At 43.6% G+C, this 23,389-nt stretch overlaps 1 protein-coding gene across 5 annotated transcripts in view; it reads right to left on the minus strand.

The window, feature by feature from the left end:
- The window catches only part of BLNK (B cell linker), an 80,425-nt gene extending 59,702 nt beyond the window's left edge, over window positions 1-20,723 (minus strand). For 4 of the 5 annotated variants that reach the window (XM_025396897.1, XM_025396899.1, XM_025396898.1 and 1 more), the window contains exon 1: window positions 20,488-20,723. In XM_025396897.1, coding sequence (XP_025252682.1) covers window positions 20,488-20,534 — 47 coding nt within the window. In that variant the 5' untranslated portion in view covers window positions 20,535-20,723. The remainder of the gene's footprint in view (window positions 1-20,487) is intronic. The other variant, XM_025396900.1, reaches the window with a different exon arrangement.
- Between the last annotated feature and the right edge of the window lie 2,666 nt (window positions 20,724-23,389).

Consider the following 23,389-nt stretch of genomic DNA (forward strand, 5'->3'; position numbering starts at 1 on the left):
AATGAGCCAGCAGTAGGGACACAGGCGGAGTAATAGGGAACCAGGGGCCAATTTGCATAAGTGATTTTGCTGTGGATGTAAATAAACATGCAAAATGTTGCAAAAGAATTGGATGCAATTTTGTCATTTGCTCAGTTTGGCATTTGGTGCTTCTTGGCATTTCCTAATTACTTTTTATTGTGTATTATTAGAACTATAACAATTATACTATGTAACTATATCATTATAGTAAGTTACTGAAGTGTTACATAAACTATACTTTTTAAAGTGGATGCATAATAACAGTAGATATTTATGGATGCATGTGATATTTCAATACATGCATACAATGTGTAATGAGCAAATCAGGGTAATTGGGAAACCCATCACCTCAAACATTTATCATTTCTTTGTGCTGAGCACATTCCAAATCTTTTCTTCTAGCTATTTTGAAATATACAATAAGTTATTGTTAACTATAGTCACCCTAGATAAATTATACTTTTTATATTTTAAAGTTTTCTTCTCTCTCTGTGTCTCGTTTACACAAATTCTGATGTCTATAGACTGCTTTGTTACAGCTGCCAAACTTCTGTGATCTGGGAAGACATAGTGACCCCAAACCAAGATTTGCTGTGATGCTCTTAGCTCATTATGTCAACTCTGCATGCATCTGGTGGTGCACAGTTCTGCTGCTCTCTAGTATTGGCCATTGTATCTTGGAGTGCTTTTTGCTCCTTATTACAACTTATAACACATGCCATAGCAAAAGAATGCACAACTGGCTATTCTAGGAGGGGTTGTTCTGGATTCAAACAGTAATCCTTTTACGGAGATGAGTTGTGTGTAGGTAAAGATAGGTAAGGCATAAAACAGCTTCCCTTTGATTCTCTCATTCAGAGATATCCTTCCATGGTGGGAAGATGGATAATACAGTCACAATGTCCTAATCTTCTGAAGTCATAGAGAGACAGCCATGCTCATGTAACAAAATAAAGTGAAGAACAAAGCTTATCTAATACATGTTTTAAAATATATATTAATATTGTAATTTTAAGTGGTATGGGCATTTTGGTATTTAAAAATGGTGAGCAGGTCATAAAAATAATTATAATACTTGTTTAAACTGAATCGAATTTTATGTTCTCTCTTTTGTTTTTAATTTTCAAGCTTTTGAATTAAGACACGTAACTGAGTCACACTGTAGTAGTGTGACCTTGGGTAAGTCTGAATCTCGAGAGATTTAAATCCCAGGATGCACTGAGAGTAGAAAAGTCACCATTTGAAAGTTACAGCAGTTTTTTGCCTTTAAAGTGCCTTGCTTTAGAATCCGATAGACTTCAGGAGGGCTATTGAACCACAGCTGGCTGGGCCTGGAGATTCTCATTGGGTTGTCTGTGGTGCATCAGAAAATCTGCATATTATTATTATTATTATTATTATTATGAGACAGGGTCTCACCCTTGTTGCCCTGTTGGTGGGGGATGGACTGTCTTTGCTGTCACTCATCCTGCAAAAACTCCAACCTATAAAAAGGATGTAAGAAAATGAGGATGTAGCAGGCAGGCCTCAGGCTTGGTACTGTGATGTTTCCTGTCTTCCCAGGCCCTCCTGGTTGTTGGTCCCTGTGCTGCAGGTTGAATAGAGGAATCTTCTAGAAGGATTCCCATTGAATAGCCTTCCAATTTTTACTACCCATGCATAAGATGCACAGATTTTACACAACTAAGACACTCTTGACATTTTGAAATCTGCATGTTCCACTTAATATATTGTGAATATTTTCATAAGTGAGCAGCATCCTTAGGCTTTATCTGTATCTTTCCTTCCTCTGCAAACTGAGAGGCTTTTAAATAGCTGAAACTCTGATCTAAGTAGGTGTGACTAGAAGCAGTGAATCAGGACCCCTCAGCTTGAGGGATTAGAGAGATTACCAGACCACACGGCAAACTGAGACCAGGAGAAGCAAAGGCTGTGTGAGAATAATTGCCGAATGTCTTGTTTCTGGGAGCCTGGGATCAAGAGGCTTGGACCTGAGGGGCAGAGAGGGAGGGAACAATCTCTGGTTCCCCTTTGTGCCTTCAAACCCAGCCTCTCTTCCAGATCACCGTCTGAAACAGTGTTTTCTGGAGTAAGGTCTAAAGATTGCCTGTATTTGTTTATTAAAAATTCAGATTACTGGACCCTAAACCATATCAATAGAATAAAAATTCCAGGTAGGGCCCAGCAATCTACATTTTGACAAATTTCCTAGCCCTGGTGACTCTTATGCACACAGAAGGTTGAGAGCCATTTTTAAAAGAATTAGGCCAGGCCAGGCGCGGTGGCTCACGCCTGTAATCCCAGCACTTTGGGAGGCCGAGGTGGGTGGATCACGAGGTTGGGAGATTGAGACCATCCTGGCTAACACGGTGAAACCCCGTCTCTACTGAAAATACAAAAAAAATTAGCTGGGCGTGGTGGCAGGCGCCTGTAGTGCCAGCTACTCGGGAGGCTGAGGCAGGAGAATAGTGTAAATCCAGGAGGGGGAGCTTGCAGTGAGCCGAGATCTGGCCACTGCACTCCAGCCTGGGCGACAGAGAGAGATACCGTCTCAACAACAACAACAACAAAAGGCTTAGGCCAGGTTTATCCTCTTCTAGGCTAGGTTTAAATGGAAAGAGGAAGAGAGATGACTTCCCAACCTCCAGAGTATCGTCCCCCATCCACCATAGCCTGGAATAGCTTTAACAACAAATCTTACTGTTTCCTCCATAATGAGTGGCCAAAGGCTTACCCAGGCATTCTCCCCAGGAAAGGAAAGACACTGGCAATGGAATCTTAGTCAATGGTATGATGTCTGCTTTCAACAAGGGGAAGACAGCAGAAGGAATCGGCTGTGGTTGCCAATGGCCAGGCATTCACCTTTACCTGGACTCAGATTAATACAAGTCGGGCACAGTGACGCTTCCAGCCTGCCTGCCTTCTCTTCCCAGGCAGCCTGGTGTCAGAGCAGGGACTCTGACCCCAGGAGCTGAATGTATACAGCCCAGCCTTCTTCAGTGAGTCTTTTTTTTTTTTTTTTTTTTGAGACAAAGTCTCGCTGTTGTCCCCCAGGCTGGAATGCAATGGCGCGATCTCGGCTCACTGCAACCTCCGCCTCCTGAGTTCAAGCGAGCCTCCTACCTCAGCCTCTCGAGTAGCTGGGATTACAGGGGCATGCCACCACGCCTGGCTAATTTTTGTATTGTTAGTAGAGACGGGGTTTCACCATGTTGTCCAGGCTGGTCTCAAACTTCTGACCTCAGGTAATCCGCCTGCCTCGGCCTACCAAAGTGCTGAGATCACAGGCGTGAGCCAACTCACCCAGCCCTTCAATGAGTCTTTTATGAATCGAAGTTTAGACCTTACATCAACTGGTAGTCTTTCTACATCTCCTTCTTGGATGAAAAGGTAGGTTAAAGAAATGGTCTTGACTTTGGCTGTACATTAGAATCACTTAGGGGACTTTAAATAATCCTGATACCCAGGCCTTGCCCCTGACCATTTAAACCAGAATCATTGACTCTCAGGGGATCCAATGTGCAGCCAAGGTTAAGAACCACTGGCAGTGTTATCAGGATAGGAGAACTTTGTACATACCCCAGGGAAGATCGTCTGGCCGAGCGAGCACAAGGAGAGGAATCCATAGAGAGAATCCACAGAAAGGTATCTGCAGGCTGAGAACAGCCCCAGGCACGTAGAAGGATAAACAAGTTCAGGAAGGATGGAGTTGAAGGACAGCGAGCTCTTCCACGGCCAAGAGGGCATAGGGGGAGAGCAGCTGCACGCAGATATTTTGGCCAGATCACCAAAGTTGTCCAAGAAATTACGTATTTTACAAAAACACTTTTCCAATAATTTATATTAAATACAGGAGATGCTTTAACAGATGATATTATTTGTAAGAAGTTTTTTTTTTTTTAATTTAGTAGAAATAAGAAGATCAGAAAACATCTTGTTTTCCTTGTAACTCTAGTGCTGTCACAGAGGACAATGAAAGGCAGGTTTCAGGATTTTTTTTTTTTTTCATTTGTCTTTCAGAAAGGGTGGAATGCAAAGCATTGCTAATCAGAGAAAATCCCTGTTTAATCTGCATGTAGGAATGGATTAAAGAGTGTCTCAGGTGAAACTGACTCTTTGTAAACAAACTGAACAAATAAATCCTTCCTTCTTCATCCCCTACATCTTAACCTCAGGTCCAGTTCTTGAGTTTCATCCTTTCAGTGTTCATAGGGCTGGTCCTCCTCTCTGAGCCAAGATCTAAGCCTACACTTTCCCCTTTACAACAGGAAAATGCAGCAGCTGGCAGCGGGGTCCTCCCACCCATGCTGTGAGGGCTTGTTAGGGCCTCTTTGAGCAAGTGTTTCTAAAACCCAGATTTCAACAGATCACTCCCTCCTCAAGAGTGCAGCAGCTCCCTGGTGTCCACTGAATCAAGCCTGAGCTTTTTGTCATGGCTCAGAGTCACTCAGTCTCACCCTGAGCTCCATGCTCATATAGAAATTTTATTTTTGTTACTAAATTTTAAAACAGCTCTATGATAGAAAATTGAAAACTGCCAATAAGAAAAAGGAAAAGGGCCGGGCGTGGTGGTTCACGCTTGTAATCCCAACACTTTGGGAGGCTGAGGAGGGTGGATCACTTGAGGTCAGGAGTTCAAGTACTGCAAGCACCCCTGGGGGCTGCTGGCTCAGCCCTTCGCTTTATCCACATACACTTGGGTATATCCTTAGAACATCTGTGCTAATACAGTTGACCTGGTATCTCCAACTTATATGTTTCTAAAATCAATTTGGAGTAGAAATCTCTATAATGCTTTCCTTGGCATATATAGAAACAAAAATGTATCCATGAATACTTTTTACTATCAATGGATTTTTAAAAACACTTTTTTAAACTTAAAATTCAAATAATTTTAAATGCATTTAATTTAAAAATAAAAAAATTAATGTTCATCATTAGGTCTGCTGATTCTCTAGTTGACTTCCTCCTTTTTTAGGTGTTTAATATAATTGACTCTGGGTTTCTTTTTAAGATGCTACTCATATAGTATATTTTATTTTTGTGACTAAATTTTAAAACAGCTCTATGATAGAAAAATTGAAAATTGCCAATAAGAAAAAGAAAAAGGGCCAGGCATGGTGGCTCATGCCTGTAGTCCCAGCACTTTGGGAAGCCAAGGAGGGTGGATCACTTGAGGTCAGGAGTTCAAGACCAGCCTGGCCAACATGGTGAAACCCTGGCTCTACTAAAAATAGAAAAATCAGCTGGGCATGATGGCGCGTGCCTCTAATCCCAGCTACTTGGGAGACTGAGGCCTGAGAATTGCTTGAACCCAGGAGGCAGACATTGCAGTGAGCCAAGATCACACCACTGCACTCCAGCCTGGGTGACAGAGTGAGACTCCATCTCAAAAAAAAAAAAAAGAAGAAGAAGAAGAAGAAGAAAATGGAGTTTATAAGCTGGCATCCTTGGATCTTCAGGCTTGAAACTTCTGAATGTTCTTTAACCCTTTCTCTCTGTCTTTGACTCTTCATCTCACATCTCCAGTCACATCAAAAGGGTGAGGAACAGCAGCCAGGTATCAGGAACAGCAAGTGCAAAGGCTCAGAGGTGAAACTGTCTGAGATGTTTGGGGTTCAGTGAGCAGCTGAGAGTGGCAGGAAAGTAGGTGTTGAGGGGATGTTTACAAGACAAAGATGAGACCGCAGGGAGCAGAGACAGATAGTCAAGGGATCTGTTAGGCCAGGGAGATGGGGGTTACAGGCTTCCTCCTGGAAGCCCTTGGAGACCTTTCCTCGGGGTGTGTCATCACGAGGGTGGAAGAATGAAGGAGGACCTTGGCCTGGAACAGTGGTGGCTGGAACACCAGTATAGAGGCAACCCTGCCAGGCCCAAGCCTCAAGCTCATGACAGTGTGGTACCAAAGGCAATGGAATAACACTAGGAGTGCCCTGTGGGCCTCAGCTGTGCAAAAGGACCAACAACTCTCCAAGAGGACATTACTGAGACAGAGTGCCATGTTGGCCATACTGGGGCCTGAGACAAAATAAATCAGCAGGACTGATTCTGTCTTTGTTTAAAATTCCAATAATTTCTTCATCATGGATTTGTGGGCATTCATTTTGATTTTTAAAATATTATATTAAATACTATTTGTATCAATTTATTGATGGGGGTTACCCCTTAAAGTTTAATGTCATGATTTGCTGTTTTATACAAGACTCATTTTGTTTTATTCCACAAATATTCAGTGTGTGCACACTGGGCATGGTACATGCAGGCCACAGAGCTAACCTAAACACAAACCCTTCCCTCTTGTAATGCAGGAAAGGGGCCCCTTTCACCACCTTATAACATGACAGAAACCTTCTGGCCTATGTGAAGCCAGGGGACAGGTATAGGCAGACTGGATAATTCTCTGATTCACAAAAAACATCCTCCTCTCAGGTCACTTCTGTCTTAAAGCTGAAGTCTTTGGCCACCAACCCATCGTTTTGAAGCAGCATGATACTTTTTAGTGACTATCCTGTTATTTGCATGCAGCAGGACTCCTATGACAATTTCCCCCCCTCCACTCTTTCTAAAGCCTTGTCCATTTCTGGCCCCAGCTTCCTAATGCTCACTTCCTCCAGCCTGGCCTTCCTATGAAATAACAGCAATTATATTTAGATTTGTGAATTCAGCACTGGAGGCTGCTTCCTTCTGGAAAGTGAGCTCATGGTGGAGCTGGCAGAATTTTGACAGCTTTGGCAGTCCCATGGTGTGATAATGTGAACAAGCCCCTCAAGGTCGAGTTAGTGCCCTTCTCCTCCATTTCACATATGCAGATACTGAAGCCCAGAGAGATCAGATATCATGAGTGTCTCAGACTATACAGCAGACTCCGAATTTTCCCTATAATTAAGGTAGTCACAGAAATTTGTAAGTGAGAGAGACTTTGGGAATATCCTGGGTCAGCCTCCTTTTATACCAAGGGAGGAAATTAAATTCCAGGGAAATTTTGTGATTGCCCCGAGGTTAATGTAGTTGAGGACTCCTCCAACTCTTTTAGTCATACCTCTTCCTTCCCTTTCCACACACGGCTTGAGCCCCCTTCTAGAGGAGAAACTTTTCCATGGCCAGAGGTACCCCCTACATTCTTATGCCAAAGTTCAGAGCCGTGATTATAGTACAAGCCCAGTAAGCCACTGTTGAAAGAAGCGTCATGCATGCCAGTGATCAGACTTGGAAAATCAACAATGGTAAAAGCCAGCATTTATTGAACATGTACTATGTTCTTGGTACTTTGTGTGCATTATCTCATTAACCCTCACAACTACCCTGTGAGGGAGGTTCTATTATTATTCCCATGTTTATATTGTGATAAAAAACACATTGGCCAGGCGCTGTGGCTCATGCCTGTAATCCCAGCACTTTGGGAGGCCGAGGCAGGTGGATCACGAGGTCAAGAGATCAAGACCATCCTGGCTAACACTATGAAATCGCGTCTCTACTAAAAATACAAAAACTTAGCCAGGTGTGGTGGCAGGCACCTGTAGTCCCAGCTACTCAGGAGGCTGAGGCAAGAGAATGGCATGAACCCGGGTGGCAGAGCTTGCAGTGAGCCGAGATAGCGCCACTACACTCCAGCGTGGGTGACAGAGCGAGACTCCGTCTGAAAAAATAATAATAACAAAAAATTTACCATCTTAACTATTTTTAAGTGTCCAGTTCAATAGCATTAATATATTCACATAGTTGTGGTTATCCCTATTTTTATAGATGAGAAAATTAGACTCAGAGAGGTTAAATAATTTGCCCAGATCCTACAGCAAATAAATGACAGAGCTGGAATTCGAAATCAGGTCTGACTCCAGAGCCCATACTCTCAACCCACTCTGGATGATACAGGCTAACTTGTTTCAACTTGGCCCCTCACCAGGGCAGGTGACTGGCTTTACCACTTACATGCCTCTCTGGATACCTCCCTCTCCGTCCCTGAAGACAGCATCCATTCCCTCTACCAGCCCAGTAATCTTTACTGTGACACATGTGTCCCTACCCCTGGCTATTGGTCCCCAAGGTTAGACATTTTGCTAGAGTGGAGCATTGGCTCTTAAGGGCCTGTTTCAGACTTTGGGAGGAAGAGGGAGAGTAAAATCAGGAAGGTACAGATGGCAGGAGAAACAGGAAGGAGAGTGGGTAGGGCACGTGGGAGGCAGGAGAGACTGCGGTAGCGGCCCTCTAGGGTCTGGAATGTGCTCAGAAGTAGAGTGGCTGAACAGAGCAGTTGGAAGGACACCACCATAATCCATGCATCCTTTCTCAACATCTGAGGCAGAAAGGCCACCTGAGGGTCCTGGAGTGGAGGGGCTGCGTTCCCTTACACACCAGTATCTTGCTGCCAGGGCTGTTTCTTACTATCTACTTATTAACTGTATAAAGTAATTTATAAGTTTCTCCAGGCAGTTCATACCCTACCTTTTTTTTTTTTTTTTGCTTGTTTCTTTTTTTTTCCTACTGAGATCTGCAAATATTTTGTGGTAGTCTTTGACATGTCTGAACGGCTGAGCTTGGTTATAAGCAGTCAGAAATTGGGCTGACTTGGCACAAGCAGGAGTAGGGATGATTCCACTAATACCCTGTGTCCTTCAAAAACTCCGGTAGGATTTACCCTATCGGAGGCAGTTAGGCATCAGGCACACCACCCTGAGACTGATGAGGTGGCAAGGAAATGAGGCTATACCTGCCTTAAGAAGTTCTTAGAAGCTTTGTCACTTGATGTGACAGCTGAAATTGGCATGGCTCTTCCTCTCTCTGACTTTAGGGGCCAGTGGTCCTTGAGGCCTCCAGGGATACAACACTTTCCTTTCCTTTAGCACATTGGAACACTTGCTGAACCCTGCCCTCACCGCCCACCTGGCCGAGGTCTTGGGTAAAGGGAAACTTCCTCATAAAACGACATAAAAGCAGACTGCAAAAACCAAAAAGTTAAGGGAGACTCCTGTGTTCATAGACGACACAGACTCTTGGGTTTGGAAGAACGCCAAGAGGTCATGTCGTTTAGTCTCTTCACTGTGTCTGACTCTGATGTGCTCATTGTTCTGACGAGGTGCTGATAGCTGCACTGTGCCTCTGTTCACCGTCTCTCCTCTACCAACATAAAAATGTGAAACTGACGTCTCTTAAATCAAACCAGCTGCCAATAGGTTTGTAAAACCAAGCGACTGATAAGTAGTTCTAATCATGTTTCTGAAAATGCAGTTCTACATAATTCCAAAAAATAAAAGTGTCTTAAGAATTTCAATACGTTCTTTTAAAAATTAACTTAATGGGGGAAAAAGGAACTTTGGCTATATCTACATGGCATGATATATATAGTATTGTCATCTACTTGTCCTGGCATCCATTTCTGCAGCTAAAAGCAAAGATATTTTCAGGAAGTAAAGAGTGATTTTGAGGGATGGCATTTCTCATACACTGAAAAAGTTTGACCTAGTTAAATTCTTCTTGGCTCTGAGAAAACAAAGATATTGGAAATGTCTTGTATGTAGGGTAGGGGTGAAAGGAAGCATTGTAATTCATTAAAAGCATCTAAAAATGTTTGTCAATAATACATTTAAATAAAAACTTTGAAACAATATCTTTTTTTTTTTTTTGAGACAGGGTCTCACTCTGTCACCCAGGCTGGAGTACAGTGGCATGATCTCAACTCACTAAAGCCTCAACCTTCCTGGCTCAAGTGATCCTCCCACCTCAGCCTCCTGAGTAGCTGGAACTACAGGCATGTGCCACCATGCCTGGCTAATTTTTTGTACTTTTTGTAGAGACAGGGTTTTGCCACGTTGCCCAGACTGGTCTCAAACTCCTGAGCTCAAGGGCTCTGCCCACGTCGGCCTCCCAGAGTACTGGGATTCCAGGCATGAGCTACTATGCCCGGCCAACAATATCTAATTGGTCAAAAAAATATATAATCATAGATCCCCAAAATACACTCGTTTATAGTAAATATAGGAAATTGTTTAATTATCAAATTTTAAATTGTGGTAAAACACACATAATGTAAAATTCAGCATTTCACCCATTTCAAAGTGTACAACTCAGTGGCATTTAGTAAATTCACAATATTGTGCAACCACCACCACTAGCTAGTTCCAGAATATTTTCATCACCCCTAAATAAAACCCCAGACCCATGAAGCAGTCATTAGCAATTTCAAAGCAGATTTTTGAAATAATTTACTTTTGAGGTATTTTCGTGAAAGCATTTGTTTTCCTTATGCTAAGAGCTTGTTAACAGAATTGACCCTAATAGGTAGCATTGGGTATATTAAGCTCAGTTATCTAAGATTGGTTTGGCAACTGTGACGATCTTTGAGTGTGAAGATGATGTGAAATCAGAAGTCCTGCCACGGTAGAAAAGGGAACTTTGACCCTGAACATGCTGTAAAGATCATCTAAAAGCCAAAATCATCATATATATATATAGGTAGAGAGTTCATTTTTTTCAATGATTTTATATTACATTTGCCATTTTCTTTTTTGAAATTATAGTTCTTATGTTTGTATGTGATTCTCATAGTTATTTACACTAAAATGAAATACTCTTTCCCTCCTGGTATGTTCAATATTGAGTAGGGACATTAATACACTTTTTATGCTTAAAAAATTATTTTTCATACTGAAGCTTTTTATACTTTGAACCAAGTAAGGTTGTAAAATGAAGGGGTAAAAAATAGAATGGGGTTGGGGGTCATTTCACTCTAGGTATGAGCTCAGACTCTCTTGTCTTCTACTCCAAGCACCCTTGGTCATAGCCTCCCTCTGGGGAACTCCCGTTTACTTAGGTGTGGTCTCCCACCTCTGGCCTTTCCCCGCTTCTTATCACCATGTTCCTGAACAACGTTCCATTTATCCAACTAGATTATTGATTGGACCACCTCTGTGGGTGGGTAGGAGAGCTCTCTGCCCCCTTGGTCTGAGTTGGTTATCAGATAAATGAGTCCTGCGTGAGTGCTAGTGACAGATAATGACTCAGTGCCTGAGCCTATTGCACTTAATGATGTTTAATTTTGAACAGAACATTGAGACACTGTGGTATCCCACATAGATGCCTTTCTAACAACACAATCCAGGGCACCAGGGAAACACAGACCAGGAGGGAGGGGGCATTCATTGACCTCTTACTCCCCAGTATATAGAGGTACCGTTCTAATATCCCTGCTTTGTGTTATATATTATTGAGATATTATTATTCCCATTATTCAGATGAAAAACCTGAGGCTAAAAGGGATTAAATGATCTTCTCAAAGACCACGAGCTGGTAAGTGCAGAGCAAATGTTCAAATCCATGTCTGCCTGATTCTTTCTTTTCAGTAAGACAAAAACAGCTTCCAGGGGCACCTCTTAAAATACCACGTTGGTGCTGTGTGCTTGGTCTGCATATAAGACCAGCTCTAGGCCGGGCGCGGTGGCTCAAGCCTGTAATCCCAGCACTTTGGGAGGCCGAGACGGGCGGATCACAAGATCAGGAGATCGAGACCATCCTGGCTAACACGGTGAAACCCCGTCTCTACTAAAAAATACAAAAAATTAGCCGGGCGAGGTGGCGGGCGCCTGTAGTCCCAGCTACTTGGGAGGCTGAGGCAGGAGAACGGCATGAACCCGGGAGGCGGAGCTTGCAGTGAACTGAGATCCGGCCACTGCACTCCAGCCTGGGCGACAGAGCGAGACTCCGTCTCAAAAAAAAAAAAAAAAAAAAAAGACCAGCTCTGCTCTTCATAATTATAACTCACTCTCAGATTACATGAACGATTGTGGGAGCATTCTTTGCAAAATGTATAGCAGTAGGATATCAGACATGCCTGAGTCAGTGTGGAATTCAAGTTTGGGCCTGAAACACACAATTGCCTGAAATACTGACAGCAGGAATCCTCAGAAGGCTTTCTGAATAGTAAGTGACTGCTTTTTTTAATTTTAAAACAAATGTCTATGAAAAGCAAAGAACACAGACAAAGCCTGAATGTTACATTGGCCAGTAAATTACACAGGCAGACATGGAGGGGTCATTCTAGAGCTTGAACAGGTGACCTGGCCTCTCTGGGCCTCAGGTTTCTCACCTGTGGAATAAAGGGGCTGGAGAGGTGTCCTTTCAGTCCTTGCAAGGCAAATCTCTGTGCTTCTCCATGGAAGCCTGTGTCTCTGCACATTGTAGAAGCAGGCAAGGCCCGAGTCCTCATGGAACCCCGACCAGCACTGGCTACATAATTTCTGGGGCCCAATGTCAAATGAAAATGCAGGGCCCCTTGGTCAAAATTGTTAAGAATTTCAGGACTGCAACAGCAGAGCATTAAACCAAGCACAAGCTCTGAGCACAGGACCCTATGCAACTGTACGGCCACACGCCTAGGAACCTAGCGGGCCTGTGCTGCGTGTTCCCTACAATGTGTGAAGGAAGGGAATCTGGAGTAGGTCTGGGGCCCCCAGCCAGCGTGGGAGGTGGGGATGCTCCTGGGGTAATGAGAGCCTTCCTTAGGAAACTGGCCAACAGAGAAGTGTAGCTCAGCAAGCAGTCGCCACATGTCCCTCAGGCTGGCTTCTTTGTCTTGCTTTTGAAATAAGCAATGAAATAGCCATGCTGGACTGAGGGAAATGGTCTGTTTGGAGGCCTAAACCATAGTGCTGCAAAAGGGTCATGAAAACATCACGTTAAAAAATAAGGCTGCAGGTGTAGCTTCCAGTGGACTCCCTTTCGGAAGGGAGGTGAAGGCAGGAGAGGTAGGAAAAGGTGGTGAGATAAGGAGGAGGAGGGGCTTGTGGGGAGGGCTCTTTATGCAGGAACAGACAGCCCTCAGCTGTGGAACGAAGCACAGGGAGGAAGGAGGTGAAGTCAGACTTTCTTGCTCATTGCTACATGGAGACAAATACGCCGGTAATGAGGAGGCTCGACACACAGTCAAGAGGAGCAACCTCCTGAGAGGGTTTCCACTGCAGCAGCCAACCCCAGTGTCCAGTGTCAGCCCAACATAAAAGCCGCTTCCCTACAGCCGTGCTGGGGAACCCTGAGGTCATGTGGGACCTAGAGGATGGCAGCCAGCGTCACACTTCAGGGTTCTCTGCTCCCTTGATCTGGAGCAGGGACTTGGGTGGAGGCTGGAATTCCACCCCATCATCAGGTGAGGCCCATTTCTGGAGCAACAGGTGAATCATACTCTTAATTCCTAATATGTGCGTGGTTCCTAGGGGCCTAGGAAGCCCAGCATAAACGTGGAATGAAAAACCTAAGGCTGTCTTTGAGCGTTTAAACCTCAACATCTGACAGAGCAAACACAGAGAAGCAAGGTCACCCTAAAGAAGCAGAATGTCCCCAAATCTATGAGATTTAAGGGGGACCTGATGGAATGTAATCACCAATCCAGAGACACAGGGTGTCCAATGGGAGGCAGTTGCGGTACCTCCCTGACCTCCATTCTGCAGAGATGGAGTCTTGGTTAGGTGGACTTAAAAGGCTTCCTTAGTGAGGCTCTATCTACAGTGGGCAAAAGCACCGCAGCCCTGCAAGCCTGCAGGCAGGATTACCCAAGAGCCTTGAGCATCTGACATTACAACAGAGAGCACAGGCTCTTCTGAGCACAGGACCCTGGGTCCCTCACATTGACCTCCTCTCATCGTTCCTAATATGCAGAACAATCACACAAAGCATTTCCTGAGATCCAGATACAATCAAAACCAATTTAAAGAGTTATTTTGGAGAGGGGCAGGGGAGACATAGAAATGCTCAATAGAGCTGGAAAAAAAAGTCTTCAATGAAAAAGACTGAACCCTTAAAACCTACCCATCAGTTTCAAAAAAATATATACACACTGGCCACAGGGAGACCAGACAAGACAGGGTGAATCCTGCTCCAGAAACTCGCCCAGCTCATGGAAGAACTATTCCAAATACATGCTTCTTGGACACTGCCACCGAATTTTCATATATAACCAGGAAGATTAAAGGATGGACAAGCAAACGGATTTCATCTCTCCTCCACCAGCTGCTTTGTCTTTTATCCAATGTCTTCAGGCAACGTATTCTGCTACAGGACAAGCACAGTGTGTGCACCTCTGTCCAGAATTTGGCCTTATTATTATTATTGTTATTGAGACATGGTCTCATTCTTTCACCAGGCTGTAGTGCAGTGGCACGATCTTGGCTCATTGCAACCTCAGCCTCCTGGGCCATCCTCCCATCTCAGCCTCCTAAGTAGCTGGGACTACAGACGCATGCCACCACACCAGACTAAGTTAATTTTTTTTTTTTTTTTTTTTGGTAGAGATGGGTGTCTTGTTATGTTGACCCGGCTGGTCTTGAACTTCTGGCTCCAAGCAATCCTCCTGCCTCAGCCTCCTAAGGTGCTGGGATTACAGGCATGACTCACTATACCCAGCCAGAATTTGACCACTGGATCAGACTCACCAGCCCTTGAATTTCTTAATGGCTGTGTTATCACATAATATGCTTTTTACCTCAACATTAAGAATTTCCACTCAAGATTTGCTCAGTCTACTTGAAGAAGTGGAAACAGACTATTTATTCCAAGATGATCTTATGTCTGGAAATCTTTTCCTACTCTCACTTTTCTACCCAGGAGAGAGCAACTTATACCTCAGTGGTGCATATAGTTCATGGGATCTAGTTTTGTTTGACACAACTTTTTAAAAGGAACAACAAATTGAAATGCAGGCCTAAGGATTTATTGCCCCTCCTCTAGGCACTCCCTCACCCAAACCATCCCAGACAGGAAACCCAGTGTGATGTGAGCGAAGACCACAACAATGGCAAAGATATGTATTGCCTGTTCTGAACTTTAAATACATATTGTCACTATAAGCAAATAGAAATTAATATTTGCTTACTGTTCTGAAGAGAACATTCTACTTAATCTGACTCGGGGTTTCTCAGCAGTGGCACTATGGACATTTTGGGCCAGCTGATTGTTGTGGAGACTGCCCTGTACAATGTAGGATGTTTAGCAGCATCCTTGGGGGCTAACTATTAGTGTCTGTAACACTCCCCAGTTGTGACAACCAAATCTTCCCTAGGAGACAAAATTGTCCCTGATGGAGAACCATTGATCGAAATGATCCAACTGTATCTTGCGGGAGGCTGGGGAAGAATGCTTCTGTGGAGTCTATTAAGAAGCCAAAGAAAGCCAAGTGTTTTCATTTCCCTAGAACAAGCTATCCTTTAATTTCTGTCTCCCTTTTTTTCTTACTCATATAAGGCCTTATTTGAAAATGAACCAAACTGATAAATTCTCCAAAGAACAAATGGGGTTAAATCATCTGTAGGGAGAAAACAAGAGCTCATCTGTAAACATGTGCCTGAAGAGTTTGGCACAAGCCCAGTGCCCTTCAATCCAGTAATCTAGGAGGCAGGGCTGGAAAATAACTGTGATTTGGTCCTTGGAAACCTAATTGATTGTATCATAGTCCATTTGGAAACATGTTATGTGAAGAGATGGTACAGCTTCAGCCATGGTACACAATCATTGGGTCCAGAAGAGAGGTTCCTCGGACATGTGGACTCTGGTTTAGGGTTTTCCTGACATAGCCATGCCTGGAGTGGGTGAGGAAGTTGCCTTGCGTTTTCTTGACTGATGACTCTGAAGTCCACTTGCACTAAGCCAGTTTCTGCTAACGTGGCTCCCATGCGGCTTGCCCACAGGAAGAAAGAACCCTTTCCAGCTGCTCTGGGTAGTCCATCAGTCGGTATGGTGCAAGATGGCCCAGTTGAGTGGCTTCTCAGCCAACAGGAAGCAGGTAGGCAGTGTGAGGAGGATGGGAAACCGAACTGTCCAGGAAGTGGATCTAATCTCCACCACTAGATGCTGTGCCTCCTGACTGCAGCTCCCCACTCTGCTTGCCACCCCAATTAAAAGGAGTTGGAACCACATATATGAAGAAGAAGAGAGATAGCAGATGACCACTCAGCATGGGTGGGTTGAGGTACTGGTGGTTGTGTTTGCTTTTTCTTGACTTGGTGTACTGACTAAGTGGCAAATACTCTTCTGGGAACTTCAGTCCATGTTGTCTCACTTGGTCTTCACACAAGCCTGTGAGGAAGGCATCTCTAGTTTCGTTTGACAGCTGGGAAAACTGAGGTGCAGAGAAACTGAATGGCTTCAGGATTTATAGCTAGTAACTGGCCATTAGAATCAGCCCTGTTGGGCCCCAATGACATGGTCCTTCTAAATATATCAAGAAATATTTCCTGAAAGTCCTGAGATAAAATGGTAGCCTTTGAGAATGTAACATATGTCAAACGTGGTCTCTGTGCTTAAAGGATCATAGCATCAGAACTGAGAGGGACTTTGGGAAATGTTCTCATTTTGTAGTTTGAACCAAACAAATGTAGGGTACATGGGGGAGCTGAGAACCTATCCTGGATGTTGTGGAAGAAAAGGAAAGAAAAGGCATATATGGAAGAGCCATAAAGAAAACCTGCAGGGTGTGGTAGGTGAGTCGGTGTCAGTTGAGGTGGAGAGGGAAGGGTGAGTCAGTGTGAGGGCTGATGAGGATACCATCGACCAAAGCAGGGAGGATCTGAGAGGCAGCTAGTTGTGGAAAGGTGAAAAGAAGGTGAATTTGTTTCTGAAGAACTGAACCAGAAAAATCAAGGAACTAAAAATTCTAGTTGAAAACTCCAAGCCCTGAGAAGAGAAGGCATGTCTCAGAATCCATCAAATAGGGTCTCAGTGAGACCCCTACCAGGAAGACCCAGACACCCACGGTAGGGCTCTGTCATGCTTAACATTATTAGTCACTTAGATGAAGGCAGAGAAGGAATGTTTGTCACATCTGCAGTCCATGCAAAGCCAAGTGTCACAGATGTCAGAATCAATAGACAAAATAGTCAACATAGCCAGAAAGAAGAAATGGAACCAACATGAAACTTATCAGGGATCAATGGAAAGTCCCTGTTCATCTTCAGAAAATCAATTATACAGCTATAGAATTAGAATAACAACAGTAATGATATTAATAGCTACTATTTTAAAAATCCAATAATCACTATATGCCAGTTGCTTCACAAAAAAAAATTGTTTAAACCTTACAATAGCCCTACGACGTTGGTACTGTTATTATTGTCTTTATCTTACAGGTGAGGAAACCAAGGAGATTAGGCAATCTTGCCTAAAATCACATAAACCTTGATTTTTCTAACGGAAAACTGCCATACTCTTTAACCAATAAGATAACTGGGGAGACCCGATTTGACCACACTTGTGTCAAAGACCTTTTCTAGTTGTAAAAATGGGCAGGTACGTGTTTGTTTATGCTACAAAGAAAAATACACAAGCACAGATGATGAGTCAATTGGGAGATTATTAAAAACTAAACATTTCATTTTCAAGTTAGTTTTACTCATTTGAAAAGGGATATTTGCAAAGTGATTCAGGATTGTAAATTTTGAAATGTTCCCCTAGAAAGGTGAAATTTTTATGATCATAGGAATGTTTACTGTGGAACGATTGAGAACCCAGGTCTAGCCGGGTTTCTGATGATATCTTTACCTCATACAATTAGGGGAAAATCATGGCTAGGAATCAACTAAGAGACTCTGAGTGTCTATGGACTCCAACTAACAGAGAAGCCTACTTTAGCAGTGCCTCGGTGGGAGCAAAAACATGAGAATCTGTGTTCACACCTCTCTGTGGTCACAAGCAACTTAGCCATCTCGCCTATCTCTATTCCGATACAGCAGAAACTCTCAAGGTGATGACCCATCCCCAAATGGGTTCATCCAGAACATTCCCTTTCTCCTTCATTTTGAGAATTCCTTGTCTCCTTCCAATCCTGCATGACCTCCTTTCCTTGGATGACTCTGCTTCCCCTCTCCTTCTAGTAATTCCTTCTTCTCCACTCTCTTTTCAGTCCTGGCAATATACTTCCTGGATCAAGGTCATTCCTTTCAGTTCCTTGGATGAACACTCACTGTCTTTCTATTTTTGTGGCTAAGAATTTGAGCAAATTCTCACCTAAGCCTAAGAGTATAAACATAACTGTACACTTTTGCTGTCGTCTGGTGCCAAATAATTATGTTATTAATCAACCTCCAGAATTGATGTCAACCAGTCAGGATAGAGGACACAAATCACAGGAGACAAGTATTTCATCTATTAACTGCTCAGCATCCCAGCTATCTAATTATGGAAAAGAGTTAAGATGGTGCTTCGAGCCCATTGAATTTACAATTTTAATTTCTTTGAAAAGTTCCACGTCAACAGTGTACATTTTATCACAACGTGATGATTCTATAAAGACAACTGAGTAATCAAGTGGGAAAAAAGTTACTTTTATGTAAGCAGATGAGTATAGTATATGATTATCCGTGGTATAATTTTGGTTTTCTATTTCATAATCTGTGGTTGTATATTGCCCATCAACTGCTCTGTGATCAAGCTGGACTTTGTCCCAAAGGGAGGAATCATAAAATGATTTAAGATCTAGCACCTTTACTTAAATTCCCATCTGGATTCCCTGAAAAGAATATGTCTCTGTATAGTTCTACATTATGCTATATGTCTGAAAAACCCATTTGGAATCCTCCTGTTCATTCAGAGGAGGGTACCTAGTTAGTTTCTTTGCCACGTCTTTCTTCCCTCTCTTTCCCTCTTCCTTCTCACTGCTGTGCCCCAAGTCCAGGCCTACAGCCCTGGATGCTTGGGTTACTTAAGTGCTCCTCCCTCCCACCAGATCCCTGCTTCCAATGTCCTTCCCACTCCAACACATCCTACCAGACTCCTTTAAGCCTGCTGTCATGACATCACTAACAGCATAACCTGTTCTCCAACACTCCCTATGGTTAGGGCCCTCACCACCCTTTGCAACCTGGACCCGCCCTATGTGTCCAGTTATACCAGGACCTTCAGGTCCTACATGCCCTACTCTATAGTTTCCACTAGACAGAAAACTTTCCTCACTATCCCACAAATGGACCGTATTTGTGTTAAGCTTTGAGTGACAGCCTCTGTATTTCCTCCCTCCCAGCACATACATGTTTCCTCCAATTCTCCAGTATTTTATAATTTTACCCACCTCTCAAAGCCTACCTCTTAAATTATCTTCTCTATGAAACCTCCTCCTGCTACTCTAATTCTCTTCTTACATTCCTTCAGTCACTTACAGCTTCTATTGTATCATCCCTGACCCTCAGGAGGGTGTAGCTATTTGAGACCAAGGGCAACAATGAGGTGCCTTCCTGTCCCGTCAGTGCTGATCACACAGCAGAACTCAACAGCATGTTCTTGAAATGGTTGAATGCAGTTGATACTGCCTACTGATCCCAGATCATTGGTGCATATCACATTACCTTTTACCAAGCACCTCCTAGGCATAAGACCTGTATTCTACTGTGAAGGGCTGTCCCTCTGCCAATTCCAGACTTTCTCTTAAATATTGTCTCAAAAGCTTCAATTCTCTGGCTCCTTGTTATCTGGGATTACTTGTCTGCTACACGTGTCACATCACCCCCTGAACATTTGGCTAAGTTCCGATATGTAGTCAGAATAGAAAACACTCCCTGAATGGAGGGGAACATCACACACCGGGGCCTGTCAGGGAGCTGGGGGCCAGGGGAGGGAGAGTATGAGGAGAAATACTGAATGTCGATGACGGGTTGATGGGTGCAGCAAACCACCATGGGACATGTATACCTATGTAATAAACCTGCACCTTCTGCACATGTACCCCAGAACTTAAAAGTATAATAATAATTTTAAAAAAAAACTGTTAAAAAATGTGGGGAAAAAACCCCACTCCCTGAACTTTAAAAGTTCCAGTCTCTGAAAGCCATGATGCCATTACAATGAGACAAAAAGACGACCTTCAAAAGCAAAATTTGGGGAAGTTGTCTTTTCCATAGCTCCTTGACTCATGCCCGTGGGGCCGCTTCTGGTTTATTCCTTTTTAAGAGGCTTGTTATAGATCATTGTTACGTTGACATGAGGGTGTTGGAATGACAGATCTAATCCCCCCAAACACACTTGTAATATACACCCACAAAATAAATGAGACAATAAAACAATGAATAACAAATGATTACAGCTATCCTTAAAATTAAATAGTAACCTGCAATAAAATGGGTGAGGACTCAGTTTAGAGAAACCCTTCCTTAGAAAAGTTGGTTGCACTCAGACTCTGAACGTTGACCTTCAGTAGAATCTAAGCCCTTGGTATTTCTGTTTTATTATCTTTCCAGAGCTTCATACTTTATTGTAAGAGGTAGCTAAAGCAAGTCTCTCTTGTTCCTACACATTTCTTTAAGAACTCAGTCCACTTCCCTATAGCAAGTGCCACCCAATGCTTTCCCTAAAAGCTCAGTCCACTTCCCTATAGTAAGTGCCACCCACTGGAAACTAGCAAAGCATTCCAGGATTTCAGTATTTCTGAGATGCCATAAGAGCATTGGGGGAAAAAAAAGGAGATGAAGAAGGGTAAGTATTGGGTGGGGAAAATCTTACCTCAACTTCTGACTGGCGGGGACGGTTATTTTATTAAGCTTGTCCATTCTGTTTGGTAATTGTAAGAGACACGAATAAGTGTCCAGTGGTCACATCAGCAGTTCCTGGCCCTCCTAAGGAGCAGCATGGTAAGCCTCTGGTCTCAAGGGTTCCGGCCACTCAAGTCTGACTTCTGAGAGTGCAGGCTGCTGGCAAACACCCCTGCTCTAGGGAGAAGTAAAACTTGCCCGAGCACATAGTCAAGTTTCATGTTTCTACATAATCATGTGATCTGGATAGCCAGCCAGCTTGATGATTACTCCACGTTCTGTAAACTTTAATAGTGAAACCTACTGGGCATGCAAATTTCTTTCCAGCTGCTTTCTTTTACAATCAGATTTGTAACAAGGTTGGGACAAGTTTCTGGCTGGTCACTACTTCCTGTTTGTCCCAAACACATCTAGTCTGTTTCCAGCAGGTGCATGCTATAACTGGGAACTTCCTGGGCTCAAGGAAAAGCAGAGTAATCAAGTCCATCTGAACCTCTCTTGGAGACTTTCTGCTTATTTGCATAAAGTCATGGATAAGCTTTTTCTACTTATAGAACCATTATATAAAAATGGCATTTTTGTGCTTTTCCCTCCCCGCCCCTGATGCGAGCAATATGTTTAAAAATAAATGTCAGGGTGGCAGTGACATGGTGGTAACAGTTTACTCAGAGAATTAGAGTCTCTCTTTTTCTGGAGCTCTATTTAAAATGGGATGGGCAATTCTCTGTTCATCTGCGGGTAGGGATGGGTGACCCAGGAAAGGGGAGATGAACTCTGTCGTAAGATGTGCAGCCTCCTTATTGCCTGGTAGAGTCAGGAGTTACCTTGCCGATAGCCAGATGCTTTCAAACAAACCAGGATGTACCCAAAAGTCAGATGAGAACAAATCTAACAGTTTCACAACAGTGCAATTCCTACATCAGGCCATTCTGAAGTCCTAAAAGCAGAATGCCACTCCCCTCCTTGCATTTGCCTCTTCCTGTCCTGTCCACCGCTTGCTCATCACAGCCAGTGACACGCCAGACACGAGGCCATCTCAAGCTCAGACAGGTGGGGTGAGGTTGGGAGGAGGGAACCATACCTGTAGGGGCTGAACGTATTCAGAGAACTCTACTTCCCTCCTGGAAGACTTGACATTTCCTTCTGCCTAATCTGAAACATGCTGATTTATCTGTTGTTTAAAGAGCAGCCCGCAGTCTAGGGTCAGGGAGGAAGAAAATGGGAGGAACTTTTTGTTCCTGGACATACTTTTTTGCAGCCATCGAGAATGCCCTGCTCACTCTTGTGGAATAAAGTACACATTTCCAACATTTATCAAGGGAACCAGTCTTCTCCTGGGTCAGAAGAATACACAGCAGGACAAAGTAAAGGGCTCTCAGTTACCTCTCCTGTTGTAGACCCAAGATCTGACTGAAGACAGTGGGGAAAGAGGAGAAGACAGAAAAGGGAAAGGAGGTGGAGGAAGAGGAGGAGGAGGAAGAAGCAGAGGAAGAGGAGACAGAGGAGGAGGAGGAAGAAGCAGAGGAAGAGGAGACAGAGGAGGAGGAGGAGAAGGAACAGTGGCAATGGCAGAGGTGGAAACCATGGATGGATTTCTTCCCTCCTGTGCCTCTTCTTTGCACAAATGGATGTTCTGTCTTTCTCCAGGTAACCTTGATTATTCACATTCATCACTGCCTATGAATTTCTGGTTTGACCAGATGTTTAGGAGCAGAATCTTCAGAGCTGTTGAAGGGTGGGGCCCTTCTGCTTGGCCAGGCCACTGACTTGGCCAGGCCAGCAAGAGAGCAGACAATGTTGCATGAGAAAAATGCAAGTGTTTGTCTCCTGCCATCATTCATTTTCCCCCATCTGGCTGCTCAATTTTCTTGTAGTGCATCCTGAAGGAGCTCTAGACCCTGCCTCCTGCTCTCCCATAGTTCCTAACTGAAAGAAACAAGTAGACTAGGATGGTAGAGGCATAGACGATGTCACCAAAGATCAGGAAATTCAGGCTTCACTGAATAAGATGATAATAGTCAGCTCGTTCTTTCTGAATTATTGTAAAATGCACCCCATAAGTCACTTGACTTTTCTCTCCACCAACAACTTTGCTCAACACCTGGCTGACAACTTCATATTTCCCCAGAGAAAAAGACCAGAGGCAAAGGTTACACTTCTGCTTTTTCTTTTTACAGCCACTTGTCTTTCTTCTTTTTACTGTATTTAGTCTAACATGATGAAAATGAGAGACTGTGTTTCCAGACTGGACATTTTGCCCCATGTGAAGTGCAGTGTGACAGCCTAATGTTCCAGGCCTGCCACAACTGCTTTGGCTTCTAAGTTGCTCCATGACTAAATGAAAATTTTAGATTATTTGACTCTAATTTTGAAGTGGGGAAAACCTTTTTTTTTCTTTTTGAGACGCAATCTCACTCTGTCACCCAGGCTGGAGTGCAATGGTGCAATCTTGGCTCACTGCAAGCTCCGCCTCCCTGGTTCATGCCATTCTCCTGCCTCAGCCTCCCGAGTAGCTGGGACTACAAACACCCACTACCACGCCTGCCTAATTTTTTGTATTTTTTAGTAGAGACGGGATTTCACCGTGTTAGCCAGGATGGTCTCAATCTCCTGACTTCGTGATCCACCTGCCTCGGCCTCCCAAAGTGCTGGGATTACAGGCGTGAGCCACCGCGCCTGGCCAGGGAAAACCTTTTTAAGCAAAACACAAAAAGGAAAAATGCGATAAATCTAGATATATATAAATTTAAGCTTTTATGTGACAAATGCACCATAAATGAAAGTTAAAATACAAATGACAGGCCCCCATAACTGGATAACCAAGAAGGTTAAAGCAAAGATGGAAACTGATGATACCAAGTCTTAGCTGGTAA

Source organism: Theropithecus gelada, chromosome 9, assembly GCF_003255815.1.
Source record: "Theropithecus gelada isolate Dixy chromosome 9, Tgel_1.0, whole genome shotgun sequence".
Classification (NCBI taxonomy): Eukaryota; Metazoa; Chordata; class Mammalia; order Primates; family Cercopithecidae; genus Theropithecus; species Theropithecus gelada.